General features: G+C 48.5%; 1 protein-coding gene across 1 annotated transcript; it reads right to left on the reverse strand.

The window, feature by feature from the left end:
• Positions 1 to 1,143: 1,143 nt before the first annotated feature.
• On the reverse strand, positions 1,144 to 10,746 carry LOC128827174 (cathepsin S-like). The gene is made up of 8 exons (XM_054010962.1): positions 10,597 to 10,746; positions 9,459 to 9,599; positions 8,581 to 8,703; positions 6,845 to 6,994; positions 6,542 to 6,766; positions 4,929 to 5,094; positions 2,801 to 2,903; positions 1,144 to 2,560 (listed from the first exon to the last, which is right to left on the reverse strand). Exons 2-8 carry the CDS (start codon positions 9,588 to 9,590, stop codon positions 2,461 to 2,463), a joined length of 999 nt encoding a protein of 332 aa, XP_053866937.1. The 5' UTR covers positions 9,591 to 9,599; positions 10,597 to 10,746; the 3' UTR covers positions 1,144 to 2,460.
• Positions 10,747 to 16,711: the final 5,965 nt, after the last annotated feature.

Consider the following 16,711-nt stretch of genomic DNA (forward strand, 5'->3'; position numbering starts at 1 on the left):
CCCCATCTTTTTTCAGGGTTTAGGTGGGATGTGAGTAGGGTTGCGAACTTGGTAATATTTAAAAACCAGACACTACAGCAGGAGTGCCAGAACCTCCCCTACCCCGCCCATTCCCCTGAGGCCTCACCCCATCCACTCCTCTTCCCCCATTCCCTTGTTGCTCGCTGCTTTTCCCCTTACACCCCCCACCACCCGGGTCAGGAGGGACTTGCCTGAGGAGCTCGGGCTGGGAGCTGCAGCCACCCAATATAGGTAGGAGGCGGCCCCAGCTGAGTAGAGGCTGGTGCAGGTGATGACCCGGCGCCTCCCCACCTCCCTCGCCCGCAGTAGCCGGACTTTGAATGTCCGGTCAGTAGATCTGACTGGACAGTCTGGTCCCCTTTCCAACCAGACTTTCCAGTCGTAAACTTGGCATGTGATCACCCTAGAGTGGTGTCTAGACCTTGTGCTAGCCCTCCACACAGGGTGAATTTCACCTAAAAGTTTAGGAAACAAACAGTACAGAGTCAGACATTGCCTAGCAACAGGGGTTCCCCAAGATCCATCAGTCACTCACCTGGTGCTCCCCACAAATGAGGGGAAGCAGTGACACAAGACGGCCTCATCGAACCACCCAAGTAAAACTGCAAATTTAGCCAGGGCAAGAAATGCTTTGGTGGTTGTTGCAAATTTTATGAAATTTCACTGAGTTGATGTTGCTCAGTTGTTCCAAATTCATCCATTGGGTTGTTTTTTTTTTGCAACTGACAGATTATATTTTGCTAAAACCAGCCACAAAGATAAAGACATAACTGGGAACAAGCTCCCCAAATGGTTATATTTTGACAAAGATGTGATTTCTCACTCCTGTCCCACCGGTGATCATTCTTCCACCTGGCCTTACAACACACTGATGGATCCCACATTTTTCCCGGCTTCCCTTGGATTAACTAAAGCCCTGACTTTGTAACCTGATTAATTCAAGTGGACACCTGTGCCCATATGAATCCCTCTTGGGGGTTTGCCTAGATTCAGGGCTCCACCCTCATGAGTCAGATTTTGAAGCATCAGGGCCCGAGAGTTTGTTTAGTCAGTATGGCTTTGAATTTCTGTTGCTCGCTAAGTATCCCACACTTTGCCCTGCTGAACAGACTGAGCCTAAACTTTTCAGACAATTGAATATATTTTTTTCCTTTTGGAGGAGGATGTGTAATTTCTATTACATGCATTGTTTACAGATGAGATTAGATCTGGATCATCATAGCAACCTCACTGCTGAATTGGAGAGACGAGAATGCATTTCATGTGCTGTAGAGATGTGTGACCTCACTCTGAAACTGTATCCCGCAAGGATTCGGTCAATAGGTGTCTGCAAATCATATTCCGAAGTAGGGCAAAGTAGGTCAGATCCGGAAGCAGGGCTCCCCCGCGGCCTGTGGAGTAGAGCAGGGCAGCAGATGTGATTCCCAGTGCCGTGCTGGCACTTGCAGCTGAGGGTGTGGATTCCAGATTCACCCTTTCCCTGCATTCTTGCTCATTCAATCGCTCATCCCATACCTGCACCTAGATTTACAGCCTTTGGGCCTGACTCCCTGCTACTGTGCATCATGTGCAGCCATGGATACCTCGGCTGAAAACTGCTGCTCTTCTGATTCAGCAACATTATACACCTACTTTGCACAGGGGTAAACGGCTGTGCAGTTCAAGAGAGAATCAGACCTTTCATCTCTGCACCGTGTCCTTGGTCCAAGCGCTGCAAGTGCAAAGGCTGACCTCACTCTGTAGGTCACAATTTATAACAGCAGCAGCACTTGGTTCCGTGGCTGGCCTTCTCCATGGCACAAGGCCATCTCAGGTCATTTCTGACTGCTGGCGTGCTACGGTTTTCGCATAAGACTTATGGGAGCAGCATTGCAAGATACCAACCCAATTTTGTGTAGCCATGGAAAACACGTTCCCTCCTCCAAGGAATGTCCATAGTTTGCTTGATCTCCCGGGTTGCTAATGATTGCTTTGTGACCTGTATTGTGGAAAATTGATACACGTGGCTAGGGATGTGTTGCTCTATCTACTTTGCCTCTCCACCTCTGACGTGGCTTCGGCAACTCTACCGCATGGACTAGCTTTATCCGTTTGACACGGCCTTCACTCCAACACATTTTGAGACAGCGGCAGTGACAATACTTGGCACTGAAATAGCACTTCACGTGTGCAAAGCAATGCATAGACATTAATCAATTACAAACACCCCTGTGGGATAGGGAGAGTGAGCTAAAAGTGCCCAAATTCTGGACCAGACCAATCATGATCATTCATCATTTCAGCTGCTTGTCTCAGATACAGCAGATGGATCTGATGGGAGGATTTTGCCATTAGAGCCCATACATTGTTCTCAAACAGAGCAGCTAGATTACAGCAAGGCTAAGATTAGCAGTTTAAGAGACCACATCTCCAGAGTGCATTCTGAAGCAGAGCGTCCCTCTATATTTGTGGATAAGAACCGTAGCTGGCAATCCCGCAGTGGTTTCCTTTGTTCCTGGACATTCGAATGTATCCTTTGTCACCGAAATATTCACCCCAGCTGTTGGAAGGAGAAAAAACACAGAATTAAACATTAAGAGAATAAAACATCTTTCTTTATAGGCAGGGTTCCCCTCCCCCATTTTCTCATGTGTTTCAAGCTGTTTATCAAAGTGCATCCAATTCACAGTAGTACAGACACATACAAGCACAGTTCTACACAGCTTACTCATGCCACACGCATTCCCAGGAGCACATTATTCTATAGATAAATACGGCTCAGTGATGGATTTTCTTTTACCTGTTTTTCACAAGCCAAAAGTCCTTCCCATCCAGGGTGCCATAGCCAATAGCTAGAACCCCATGATTCACGTCATCAGTGCATCTTGGATCATCGTAGACTCCTGGAAGGAAGGAATGCGCAATCACATGGGAGAAAAAAACCCAGCAGGGACTTCTCTGCTCAGTAAAGTTGTTGGGGGCAACGGCAACCACATGGTACCAACATGCCTCTAACCTGGTGCCCTGTAGGGGGGGTAATAATAACAATCCCTCACTCTTTTCCTCAGTAGATCACAAAGCAGGTTAGTCTCATTATCTCCATTGTGGAGCTGGGGAAACTAAGGCAGAGAGCAGGCAGTGACTTGCCGTGGGAATAGAACCCAGCTCTCCTAAGCCCCTGGGCTGAGTTTGATGCAGCACAAAATTGCAGCCAAAATATCTGACAATGCCTGGAATACAACCCAGTCAAAACTAATTAAAAAAAGCATAGGTTAATAGTATCAGGAGGTAGCCGTGTTAGTCTGTATCCACAAAAACAACAAGGAGTCTGGTGGCACCTTAGACTAACAGATTTATTTGGGCATAAGCTTTCATGGGTAAAAAACCTCACTTCTTCAGATGTAAGTCACGCCGACTTGGTGGGGCGTTCTGTCCCCCTCTAGTGGTGTTTGGGCCACAGAAAGGTTGATGAGCCTGCTACAGCCTTGGTTAGAAGAGGTTGGGTCTTTCAGATCAAGCAGGAAAGGCTCATGCATTAAGACTCAGAAGTTCCACGTTCGCTCCTCGCTGCTCACCCCGGCATACTGGCATTACATTAACATGAGTGAAGGGTCCACACTGGGGTGCTATTTTAATGACACACACTAAGACACCAGCAGGAATTGAACCTGGGGTCCTTAGCCCTTGAAGCACCATTCGAGCTAAAGGAGCATCTCCGGTCATTTGTTGTTATTATTAATCTGTGTCACAGTAGCACCTGCCAGCCCCAAACATAGACCAGGGCCCCATGGCACTGTATAAACGCAGAACAAAAGGATCGTCCCTGCCCCAAAGAGCTTCCAATCTAAGCGTATGTCCACATTGCACACTCCTTATGGCAGCGTGTAGACTATACACACTACACACACACACACCACATTAACGGCAGGGTAGACGGCTTAGAGGAGTAAAGACACACCTGAACCCTTAGGGTACATGCTCTCTACACACCCAAGCAGGGCCTCCCCCATCTGCACTGCTATTTTTAGCAGTGTCATATGTCGCTACCACCCTGCGGCTGGGGCCTTTTTGTGCCATAGAGAAAGACTCCAGCAGCAGGAGGTCGTGGGAAAAAACTCTGACAGTTCCCACTGCCTCCAGCGCCAGAACCTTCCCCTGCTGTGTGTAGCTACACAGCGCTGTGCTTTTCACAGCCATGTGTAGCTACACCTACCCTACACGCCACCACCACCAGTATGCAGTATAGACATATCCTACGTATAAGACAAGAGACATTAGCTTCTAGCAGTAGTAGGCTTTTATCCTCTTGCCAGCTGCTAGAGGGGCTGGAGCCCCATGGGAAAAAAATAGTGGGTACTCAGCAGCCACCAGCCACAAATGATGGGCAGCACTGCTAAAGGTGCCACTGATCAGCTGTTTGGAGGCACCGCAGATCAGCTGTTCGGCAGCTAGGAGAGGCGCTTGGGAAGGCAGAGAGCAGTGAGCGGGGCGGGAGCCTCAGGGGAGAGGTTGGAGCGAGGAGAGGCAGAGCGAGGGCGAGGCCTCAAGGGAAGGGACGGAGTAGCGGAGCAGGGGTGGAGCACCCCTGGGGAAAAATAAAAGTCAGCACCTATGAACCAAGGGGTTACATGATGGTGTCACTCACAAACAGCAAAACGAGCTTTCAGCTGCCTGTGGCTTTTGTTTTATAATTACTGTCATTTCTTGAGGGACCAAAAGATTCCAGGAAATAACAAGAAAACAAAAGCCAGGTCTCCAGGAGAAGAGCACAATGTGCGCGTCTCCTCAGTAACATGCTGCAGAACAAATAGCAACTTGCTCCACATTCCTCTACCAATTTAAAGAGACAGTCCACAGAAAGCAAAGGCATCACTGCTTCAAACTATGTACAGCACCGGGCGCGAGGTGTTGTAGCTTAGAGAATGTACCTGATCTGTACAGGAAAAACGAAGGCTGTTTTGCATCTATGGCGACAGACACAGGTCCAATATTGGCTATGGCATCCTTCAGGGCTGCTTCATTGGCATACGGGAGCTCAACGAACTTGGAGCAGGTGGCGGCTCGCGTGGCAGGGTTGTAGTGACACGTTCCGTTCTGGCAGGGGCAAAGAGCAGATGAAATAGGGACATTTCAGCCTCTGGCATGAACATCTGACCCACTCACAGCATTTGCTTTTATCTTCCTTTTATTCCACTCTGTTAGCTGAATCCCTCTCATTTCTTAGATCACTGCTGCTCCCTCTGGAGCATTCCTTCTGCCTCTGGGCATCGAGATCAGAGCTGGGGGACTAATGGATTTTTCAGTTCAGTGACTTATCCAGAAAAATAAACAAACAGAAAAAAACAAAACAAAACAAAAACCTAAAAAAACCCCACTGGTTTGTTTCAAACCAAAATTCCATTTTTTCAGGGTTTTTTGCTGAAACGAAAAATCAAAAAAATTTCATTTGGTTCAAATGAAACATTTCAAATGTCATTTCATTTTCGAATGAGCTCTCAAAATGGTTCCTTTTAACATTTCCAGGGGGGACGGGACTCAGGAGGGGTTTTGGCTGAAAATATTTGCCAAATTTAGGTCAAATTCACGAATAGTTTTGGTGCCCTGAAAAGCACATTTTCAGCCAGTTTACTGTTTGTCAATTATTTTTTATCCAGCTCTAATTGAAATGCCCCAGTGTTAATCTCTCTCCTTTCCCATCACTCAGGTAAGAAGAAATATGAGGATTCAGCCATCAATGACAGCAATGAAAATTTGCAGCACATTCTTCATCTGTGGATTTATGAGCCTCCATGCCTCTATGATAGAGGGAAGTGTGAGGAACAGAGCTAAGATTACAACCCAAGTGACCTGAGTACAAGTCCCTCTGCTCTAGCCACTAGACACCACTTCCCACCCAGAACTGGGATCAGACACCAGGAATCCTGACTCCAAGTTCTACTGCTCTAACCACTAAAGAACACTGCCTGAAGGCCTCTTCCCTTGTTCTTTGTGCTGACACAAACAGCGCAGGAAGACCCAGCAAAACAGGCCACAAAGAACAGAATGCTAAACACTCACAAGAAGAGATGCCAGCAACGGACTAAGAAAAGGACTATGGAGTCTCTGTGTTTTTGGGGTTGTCCACACTGCATTTTAAACCTGGGTTTGGGGGACAGGGGCTTGTAGACTCAGTGTTTCTAAGCCCACCTTGAGCATCCACACTGCACTGTAAACCTGGGTTTACAATTGCTGGGCCCAGGTCTCACAGCTGTGCTAATGTGTCCATACTGCCCTGCACGGACCTTCTGACTCGGGTCTGCAGCTTTTGTTGCGTCCACTCTGCAAAATGACAAGGCTTGGACCCAAGTCAGCAGGACTCGGACTCTGACCCACCCCTCTAGCAGTGTCGTAGGACCTGGGCCCTGAGCGCTTGCTGACCTGAGTCAGGCTGATTTGCGTGTGGATGGAAGGGGAGCCTGCGCTCAAACCTGAGTCAGAACTCAGGCTTAGTGTGCAGTGTAGACAGACCCTCTCTGTGTCTGTCTGAAACTTGGATACCAACCTGAGCTGCGTATGGATAGGAGGAGTCCGAATCAATGCCGTCATTATCAATGATATACTGGAAGGCTTGGGTCATAAATCCGCCGCTGCAGCCATGGTTCCCGTACATAATGGAACAGTCGACTAGGTTCTGTGCGCTGAGAGACACCAGGTTTCCAGTTTTCAGTTTCACCTGGGCTTCTAGGGCACCGACAGCACTGAAAGCCCAGCAGGCCCCACAGGCCAGCTGAAAAAAACAGAGATGCGCTCAGCCACTGCTGTGATGGGCACCCATGTCAGGAGGGGAACAGATTGAGCCTCCCACCTGATTTTTCACATCCGTAACACATCCTTTGTCCCTCCAGTCCATGGAGTCAGGCACTTTGCTGCCAGGGCGTGGCCTGTAGGTGGAATTTCGGTCAGGTCGGTGGGGAATTTTCACTCCCGTTAACAAGGCAAACACTTCCTCGCTGGTCTAGTTAAAAGAACACACACACCCCTTCAAACTGACGTCCCCTTCGATGTACAGACTGGCCCCGAACACTGGGGACATTTGGATACAAACTCTGCGGCTCAGGTTCAACTCTTGTTCATTGATACAGTGTTTTCCTTTATGCAGTGAAACTATGAGCACGCCTGAATGCTGGGGATCAGCCTGGCTGACACAATAGCCCATGCTGTAGCTTTGTTTGCCGGGGACTCAGGATTCTGTGATTCTCCTCATGCTAATCCTCCTCCCCCAGGACATTGCTGGGGATAGAACACAGGAGAAGCGCTGCCGGAAAGTTTTCAGACAAAATCAAATTTTGCAGGGGGCTGAAAAATACATATTTGGGTCGACTGAAACATTGCGTAAACTCACCTTGAATTTGAAAAATTGTTTCCGTCGGGAAAAAAAATTCAAAATTAGTCCAATTGTTTGGATTCAAAATGACTTTTCAGTTCAAATTTTACTTCCATTTTATTGATTTATTAAAAAGGTAAAATAATCTAGAAAACTAAACGTGTTGTCCGACCCTAAATGAATTGTTTTCATCTTTTTTTCATTTCACTATTGCTATTTCAGGTCCACCTGAAACTAACTTTTGATTGATTGATTTTTCAGTCACCAAACCAAAAAAAATCTCTTCTTCACATAGCTTTACCCAGGAGCATCACCTTTGCCAAGTCTCTTGATTTTATGGAGAGTGTCACAATATCTGGTGTTTTCCTTAACGCACCAGTGTATGGGGGTTGTGAGACTGCACAAGAATTTCAGCTTTTTTTTTCTTTTTCTTTAAGTTTCCATCTCTCATACAATTGTGGAGAACTGTTGGAAAACCTAACCCTTAAAAGTGCAAAACCCAGAGGCAAATAAAAAGAGCCCCCAGACTTAGACATTTTTTAAATCCCAAGATTTTTAACCCCACCATGATTTTAGGCGCCTGACTCCTAAATTCTGAATGCTTGGCGTTGGCAATAACGGGATCTGACACACAAGCCCCTGCAATTTCAGTTAAAGGAGCAACTTCTTTAACCAGCAACGGCCTACCAGACAGGTCGTGTGTTATTCCACACGTGACTTTCCTCATGGGGATAAGGGAGGGTGGCAGACACAGTAAAGTATAGAAGCAGGAACCTACGGGAATGAGAGTCCCACACTTTTGACCTCACATGTACTGTATGTGCAAGATCACGATGCTTGGAGGATGCCATTTGATACAGAAATATGCTGGGGGGGAGGGGGTCACCCCAGCAGCGGGCTAGCAGGGAGTGGATCACCTGCACTTAAAAAATCAGGACTACCCCCTGATGGCAGATTTCCCTCACACAACCCTGACCCAAGCAAGTAGAACAAAGATTTGCACAGCTCTCGGGAGCGGTGACGGGGGCAGGTTGCTGCTGGAGGACGCAGAGGGGAGCTGTGGTTTGGGGGCCTACCTCTGCAGGGCTCATACTGACCCGGGACTGGCTGGAGCTTATTCTGCCCCTTATTCAGGTACATTCTCTGGCCACAGCACCCCCAGGGAAATACAGATAATTCCCAGATGCCCTGTCACTTGGTTTATATTTTTAACTTACCATGTCTGCCAGGTGGTTCATGCCCAGCTCATAGGAATGCAGCCCCAGTGAGTGCTCGAGGTTATGCAGCATAACGAGCTTGAGGTTCTTTTCCCAGGTCACGCGCCGTTCCCCTTCCTCTTTCTGGAACCAAAGCACAGCCCTCACGTTAATATGCAGTAGCCCAGAGGAAACCATCTGCAGTATAAATGGGTTATAGTCCTACAGTGCTTTTTTATCCCCAAGGAAACTAAGTGCTTTGCAAAAATGTTGCCCAAATCCTGCAACACTCACTCAAGCAAAACTTCCTAGGAAATCAAGGGGAGTCTTAACAAGTTAAGTGTGGCAAGACTGAGTCCTTCCCCACCCCAAAATGCAGCCAGTTTTGCAGTGGTGTGCAGCAGCGTTTTTAACAGCACACAGCAACACTACATAAAACGATTCATTTATTAAATGCTGAAATGAACCATTTTCCCCACCTTTCCATCTTAATTTTTTTAATTCGACCAAAACAATATGCCAAAATCAAACCGAATTCCCCAATTGCTTCTGTCAACCCGAATCTGCATTTTTTCACCAAAAAAAAGGAGAAAAGAGTCATGTGAAAAATGTCACCTGGCTCTAATATATCCCAAACAAAACACGCTTGAAGAAATGAGCTAACCCCCGGGATGGTTTAGGCAAGGTGGAGGGTACATACAGGGCCCAATTAAAACTGAATACACTTCTGAAAGCAGAGAGAGCTTTGCAATCTTCAGGAGAAGAGCAGGAGACAGCGTTCTCAGTGAGAGCTGGCATAGGACTGGCATGCTAAGATCCCAGATACCTGCTGACCTGAGGGAAGATGGTGATGGAAATTCCCCTCCCCCACTTTAAAATCACAGATGCATACACCCCACCTTGTGGCTGTATTGTTTGCCATAGGTTTTCTTCCAGAGCTCCCAGTGGTTATCCAGCGTCAGGTCTGTGTGTAGATGTGCAGTAGCAGCAGCAGCAAGAGAGGCCAAGAAGATACAAACCAACAGCTTCATTCTGTTCAGCTAGGGGGAGAAAAGAGCACGCTGGTGAGAGATAATATCTGCATGGTTAAGTCAAGTGTCTCAATTTCCTCCACTCAGTGATGGTGCAAGAGATCTGACACTGACTTACTGAGATTTCTCCACTCTCTCTGCCATGAGCAAAGTGTCAAGAAGCAAACCTTGACCCTGCAGCAGTTCTCATACTGAGCCATCCGTCAGCTTGTCCCTCTTGGGGACGATGGGGCAGGGGCTTCCTGGAACCCCATACGACAACAACAGACTTGAAAGGAAAACAGAGCTGGGTCAATGGATAATCTCACCCGGCTACTTCTACAGCTCCTGAACTGGATCTTGGACCTCGCCATGGGCGTCAGAGCCTGGGATAAGGTGATCCAGCGGGGAGGGAGGGATAGAGCTAGCGAAAGTCAGAGACATTCCCAGCTGGGGTGGGAATTGATGTAGCTTCACTGAGGTCAATGAGTTTGATCCCTAGGTGGTGTAAACTGGTGTCACTCCATTGTGGTCACTGGAGCGAAGCAGATTTACACCAGCTGAGGATCTGGCCCAGAGGGATTTAGGTGAAGAGGACTTGGATTTTCAAAGGAGCCTAAGCAATTTTCAAGGGAGTTAGGCACCCAAATCCCATTGACTCTCACCTAACTCCCCTAGGTTTCTTTGAACACTCCAGCCTAGAAAGGAAGATGGAGGAGTGTATGGGGCTAGAAAGACAGAGAGAGACAGACGGAGAGGGTGTATGAGAATAGATAGATAGAGAGGGTGTATGGCGAGTGAGAGAGAGGGTGTTGAATAGATAGCTAGAGGGGGTTATGGGAAGAGAGAGACTTTTATATCAGGATAGAAAGACAAGACTGATACACGCGGGTGTCTGCAGATGCAAACTCTCTACAAGCAAAATACAAAACGCCATTTCTTGATTTTACTTCCTCAAACACATTGTTCCAAACACGACAAAGAGGAGATTTAAAGTACAAGGGGAAAAAGAAAAAGCCAAACATACCTGACGGGAGTTTGCCTGGTGGAGATTTCTAGGCAGGAATCGTGCACTGATCCGCAGGCAGCAAGAATTCCCCTAAATTCTCCTCCCAAGGTTGGTTCCTAAGTGAACCCTAACACCCTTCCTGCTCTGACTGCATGCCGAGAAGAAGGAGTTTGATTTGTCCTGCCAGGCTCATCACATGGGACTGTGAATGAGGAAATGGCAGGACCTCTGCTTTCACTTTTACTGTGACTGTATCAAAATAGGCTGATTTTCAGTGCCCAGCCCCAGAACACTAAAATCAGATGTTTTTCCTTCCCTTCCCAGACCCTACAGCACATGATTTGGAGAGTTAAAAAATAAACTAGTTGGGTCAACATTTTCAAAAGCTCAGACAGGTGCAAACAGTCATTGGGACCTCCCTTTTGGGGTTTAAGTGATCATCAGTATTATGGTAAAACCTAGAGATCCCAGCTGAGATCAAATCCTGTTGTGCAGGGTTCTGCATGAACACAGAGGGAAAGACAGAGCCTGCCTCCCTGAGTCACAAGGTAAATAGACAAGACAGACAAAGGGCAAGGGGAAAGTGAGGCACAGATCAGGGAAGCAATTTGCTCAAGATCACACAGCAGGGCAGTGCTAGTGCAAGGGGACTAGAACTCAGGTCTCCTGAGTCTCAGTCCAGTGCCTGTTTCACTGGCATTTGGGCACCCAGCATGCTCTCTGAGCCAGTGTTTGGTTTAACCTCAACTGCCTGAGCACCTAGCATTGAGTGGGATTTTCAGAGCACCCATGCTCTTTCCTGCGTGCACAGGGCTGAGCAGAAATTACTCATAGACTCATAGACTTTAAGGTCAGAAGGGACCATTATGATCTTCTAGTCTGACCTCCTGCACAACGCAGGCCACAGAATCTCACCCACCCACTCCTTTATCAAACCCCTGACCTATGTCTGAGCTACTGAACTCCTCAACTTGTGGTTTAAAGACTTCAAAGTGCAGAGAATCCTGCAGCAAGTGACCCGTGCCCCACTCTGCAGAGGAAGGCGAAAAACCCCCAGGACCTCTGCCAATCTGCCCTGGAGGAAAATTCCTTCCCGACCCCAAATATGGTGATCAGCGAAACCCTGAGCATGTGGGCAAGCCTCACCAGCCAGACACCCAGGAAAGAATTCTCTGTAGTAACTCAGATCCCACCCTATCTAACATCCCATCATAGGCCATTGGGCATATTTACCGCTAATAGTCAAAGATCAATTAATTGCCAAAATTAGGCTATCCCATCATACCATCCCCTCCATAAAGTTATCAAGCTTAATCTTGAAGGCAAATATGTCTTTTGCCTCCACTGCTCCCCTTGGAAGGCTATTCCAGAACTTCACTCCTCTAATGGTTAGAAACCAATGCCCTGTAAGTGCATATTAGCATATGGATATTGGCACTTTGAATATGCTGATGAGGCCTAGAATCCCAACCGTAGCCACTGACTTTTGTTTTTGCCGGCGGGTGCTCCTCTCCACCCCCTTACCCCATTCAAATGGCGGGGGGGGGGGGGGGGGGGGGCTTGGGAGGGAAGAGGCCAAGTGCGAGTGGGATCTGGTGTGGAGCGTGGACAGGGCCTCTGGAGGAAGAGGCCGAGTGGGGCGGGGTGTCGATACGGAGCCATGGACAGAGCAGGGAGTGGGGCCAGGGTTCTGGCGCTGTGGCCCACAAAAGATTAATCTGGTCCTGCGGATGCTGAGATGGACCCTGAGATCCACAGATGAAAGGTTCTATACAGTGCAAAGGCTAGTCGGGCCAGATCTTCAGCTGCTATAAATCAGCATCGCTCCTATTGTGAATAACCCTCAGAACACAGACTGCACAGCAATGACGTGCTTGCGAGGATGAATATTTGCCTGCTGCAGCCTCTAAAGGGTTACAGACGTAAGCAGGGTCTGAATGAACTGAATGAATGCAGGGGGGAGACTTCAGGAGCAAACTGTATTTACATGAACACCTACTCTGCTTAGATATCCAGCACATAGAACAGTGTTGCTCAAAATAATCAACTTTGGCTGGTGTTGGGTTACAAATCACTTTAGTACTGAATGCAGGGTGGGGAAATGCTGTTATCAATGTGTTGTTATTATGATATGAATGAAGGGGAGCAGAACTGTGATTAACCCTGTCCCAAATGAGGGGGTCACCCCCAGCTGAAAGGACCTTGTTAAGCCAGGGGCTTGAATGCCAGAGCCCTGTAAAAGTAAGAGGACAGGCCTCCCAGCCAGGAGATGTGGACTCTCCCTAGAGGTCCCAGGACTGTTTTAACCTGTTCCTCCTCACTGTTTAAAGAAAGAGCTAAGTAGGGTTCATTAGGGGCCTGTTTGTTATTTTAAATGCTCAATCCGAGCTGAAATCAGTTGTGGTTGGACTGTGTTTCTACCCAGCCTCCTAAGAGCTAAAATTCACTGAGTCCTGAAATCACTTGAGCTGCGGTATTTCTACCCAGCCTGCAAAGAGCTGAAAATTACTAAGGCTATATCTACACTACACAGCTTTTAGTGACATGCCTGTGTCGATATAGCCGTGTCGATAAAAATCGGGGAGCATAGCTACTGTTTGTTGGCACTTTTGCTGACAAAATACTTCCACCCCCAATGAGCAGCGTTTGCATTGTCAACTGGAGAGTACTCCTGCCGACAACACGGTGTTCACACTGACACTTGCTGCGGCAAAACTTGTGTCTTTTTGGTGCTAGTTTAGCACCTCTGAACGACAAAAAATGTGTCACTCAATTGCCAGTGTAGACATAGCCTATGAGACTAATGTGCAGAGGTCACAATAGAGAGGCAGGTGTCTGACCGTCGGCCAGCGAATGAGTGGCTGGTGAGGGGGTTAGCAGAATGAGCGGCTGGTGAGGCAGAGAGGAATGGTGGCTGGTGGGATGGCCAGCAGAGAGGAATCACAGCTGGTGGGACAGCCGGCGCCGAGGAACAGCGGCTGGTGGGGCGGCCAGCCAAAGCATGTGCTCAGAAGGCAGAGCAAGCAAAGTGCTTCTTCCCTGGGTGGGAGGTAAACTCACACAGATGCGCTTCTGAACCCTATGTCCTCACTGACCAAGGACAACCACTGTGAGTGGGCTATGGTGAGGGAGCAGAGAGGGGCACAGAAAAGGAACTTTTGGTTGTAGGACTCAAGAACATGAGCCGGAAGACACTGCCCCACGCACTCTGGGGTGGGTGTCCTGCTCACAGTTTTATGATTATGAATCCCGCTTGTGGCTAATTAATGTCAGGTGACTTCCCTCCTTTCATTAAAAGTTTCTTTCCTACACTCAGACTCTGTGCTTGCGAGTGGGGAAGTATTGCCTCTCAGAGACGCTGAGGGTGGTGTGTAATTTTCCCAGGTTACTGGGGGAGGCGCTCGAGCCGGTTCTCTGTTGTATTGTTGAAAAGGAACCCTAGATATTGAACCAAGCCCTGGTTGCTGCCAGCTCCACCTGGCAAAAGGGTTACACACGGAAGCTTCCCGCATTTTTGTGCCTGCTTATTCATCACAAAACAATGACCGAGCAAGCTGGGACGTTCGGAGAAATAATAACCCATGTTCTCATGGTAAAGGACTGAAGAAATGAAAAGGAAACGTCTGCATTGGGAATTTTGCCAGCTGGATTCCTGGCTTGATAGAGCACATGGGTTACCCTCACTACATCCAGACTCTGTATGCCCGGCACATGCTCTGTACTCCTGTTGTCCTCAGCCTTAGATAAAGGAAAGAAGTTACTTGTAGTGCAGCGACAGACAATTCTGTCTGGGGATCACAGCATTGGAAAAGGCAATTTTCATCCAGGTTGCCTGGAAATGTGTTTGTTTCATCTGATTTTGTCTGGTGGTGGAAATGGAGGTTTTCAGAGACCAGCAATGAAAGAAGTGAAATAAAATATCTGTGGTAGGCCTGATTCCTCATTGCCCTGCCCTTTGTGTGGCCATTTACAACACCTCAAAGTGGGCAGAACGTGCTACCAGAACATTGCTCCTGCAGGGTTTTTCACCCACTTTGCACTGATGCAAATGACGGCACAGTCATAGAATCAGAGAAATGTCAGGCTGGAAGGGACCTTGAGAGGTCATCTAGTCCAGCTCCCTGTGCAGAGGCAGGAACAAGTAAACCTAGACCAGCTCTGACAAGTGTGTGTCCAACCTATTCTTAAAAACCTCCAGTGACAGGGATTCCACAAACTCCCTAGGTTACTTGTTCCAGTTCTAAACCATCCTTAACATGAGAATGTTTTTCCTAATCTCCAACCGAAATCTCCCTTGCTACAGATTCAGCCCCATTACTTCTTGTCCTTCCTTCAGTAGACATGGAGAACAACGGAGCACCATCCTCTTCATAACAGCCCTTAATTTATTTGAAAACTCTCAGGTCCCTCCGCAGTTTTCTTTTCTCCAGACTTAACATGTCCAGGTTTTTTAACCTTTCCCCATAGGTCAGGATTGATAAACTTTTTATCATTTCTGTTGCTCTCCCCTCTGGACTCTCTCTAATTTATGCACCTCTTTTTTAAAGGGTGGCACCCAGAACTGGACACAGTGCTCCAGTTGAGATCTAACCAGTGCTGAGTAGAGCAGGACAAGTACCTCCCGTGCCTTACACACAACACTCCTGTTAACACACCCTAGAAGGATATTAGCCTTTTTCACAGCCGAATCACAGCATTGGCTCATATTCAATTTGTGATCCATGATAACCCCAGATCCTTTTTAGCAGTGCAACCGCCTGGCCAGTTATTCCCCATTTTGTATCTGTGCGACGGTAATGGAGAATTGAACCCAGTGAGGTAGGATGGAAGCCGTGGATTGCAAGCTACTGCGGCACGGACCTGGCAGTGTTGTCCATCTGTTAAGTGCCAGGTGCACCTGCAGCATATTTAAAGTCCTCATCGTTAGCGCATCACTTCCCCAATGAATGATCCTCCCCCAGTCTTCACTTCACTTTTTCAAGTGGCAAGAACTCCTGATGATTGACAAAGGAAAAAGACATGTGCAGCGACAAGGCAAATTCCTCACCTGCGAAACCAACAGGACAAATCATTTCCCCGAGTCACGGAACCTGGCACTGAAAACATCTGGCTGGTGGGATGGCAAACGCCCGCCTGGCTGTTCTGCACGGGTCTGGAGCCCTTGCTCCTCCCTTTGGCCCTCAGATCAGAAAGGATGCTGATGCAGCCATAGCTGGATTATCTCTCTCAGGCCTCCTGTCCTGATCTCTCTCCTCCCAATTCTCCCTGTGCTGTGGCCACAGCACCCACTAGAAGGGCTAGGGGCTGCCATATGCCGGGCTGTGGGCCTGCCCCCTCACTGTCCAGCTCAGTCATCAGCTGGGCTGGCGTCCATCCGGGGCTCGACCCTCCCCAAGTGACAGACTGATCCTCATTTGCGCTGAGGGCCCTGTACACTGCTCTACCCAGTGCAAAGAGGCCATAGTGCAAACGGGAGCCAGGCCCATACTGTGACTGTGTGCATGTGTCAGGAACTCCTGCTGCGCAACGACAACGTGCTGGTGACTACTGTACCCACCTTGGGGTCACCTGTTCCCAGGCGGTGGCATCCCTCCGAGGGGACCCCTGCTCTCAGCGGGGCGGCATAGCAATTCCCCACCCCACCATTCAATGGTTGACGGAAATGAAGATTAAAATCTATGAGCACAATCCCCACTCACCCAGACCTCCCGCTTCCTGCTCTACACCTCCCCCATTCCATCTACCCCATCCTCCATTTATTTCCACTGCTTCCTTCCTGCTTTCACTCTGGAAGGCAAAGGAGAGAGGGAACTGGTGAGATGGAGCAGTGGAGGGGATCCCATGCTGGGCTAGTGAGACCTGGGGCGCCCCGTCTTTTTTGAGGGCTTAGGTGGGATGTGAGTAGGGTTGCCAACTTGGTAATATTTAAAAAACGGACACTCCAGCAGGAGTGACAGAACCTCCCCTGCCCCGCCTATTTCCCCCGAAAGCCCCACCTCTGCCCCATCTCTTCCCCTGAGGCCCCGCCCCATCCACTCCTCTTCCCCCTTCCCCTGTTGCTCGCTGCTTTTCCCCTTACACCCCCCACCACTCGGGTCAGGAGGGCCTCACCTGTGGAGCGGGGCTGGGAGCT

Source organism: Malaclemys terrapin, chromosome 21 (assembly GCF_027887155.1).
Source record: "Malaclemys terrapin pileata isolate rMalTer1 chromosome 21, rMalTer1.hap1, whole genome shotgun sequence".
Classification (NCBI taxonomy): Eukaryota; Metazoa; Chordata; order Testudines; family Emydidae; genus Malaclemys; species Malaclemys terrapin.

Coding starts and splice junctions, on each gene's coding strand:
- LOC128827174 (XM_054010962.1), bottom strand. CDS start 9,590: ATGAAGCTGTTGGTTTGTATCTTCTTGGCCTCTCTTGCTGCTGCTGCT. Junction 8,704..9,458: donor GCAAACAATACAGCCACAAG/GTGGGGTGTATG, acceptor CTTTGGTTCCAG/AAAGAGGAAGGGGAACGGCG. Junction 6,995..8,580: donor TGAACCACCTGGCAGACATG/GTAAGTTAAAAA, acceptor TCTTTTAACTAG/ACCAGCGAGGAAGTGTTTGC.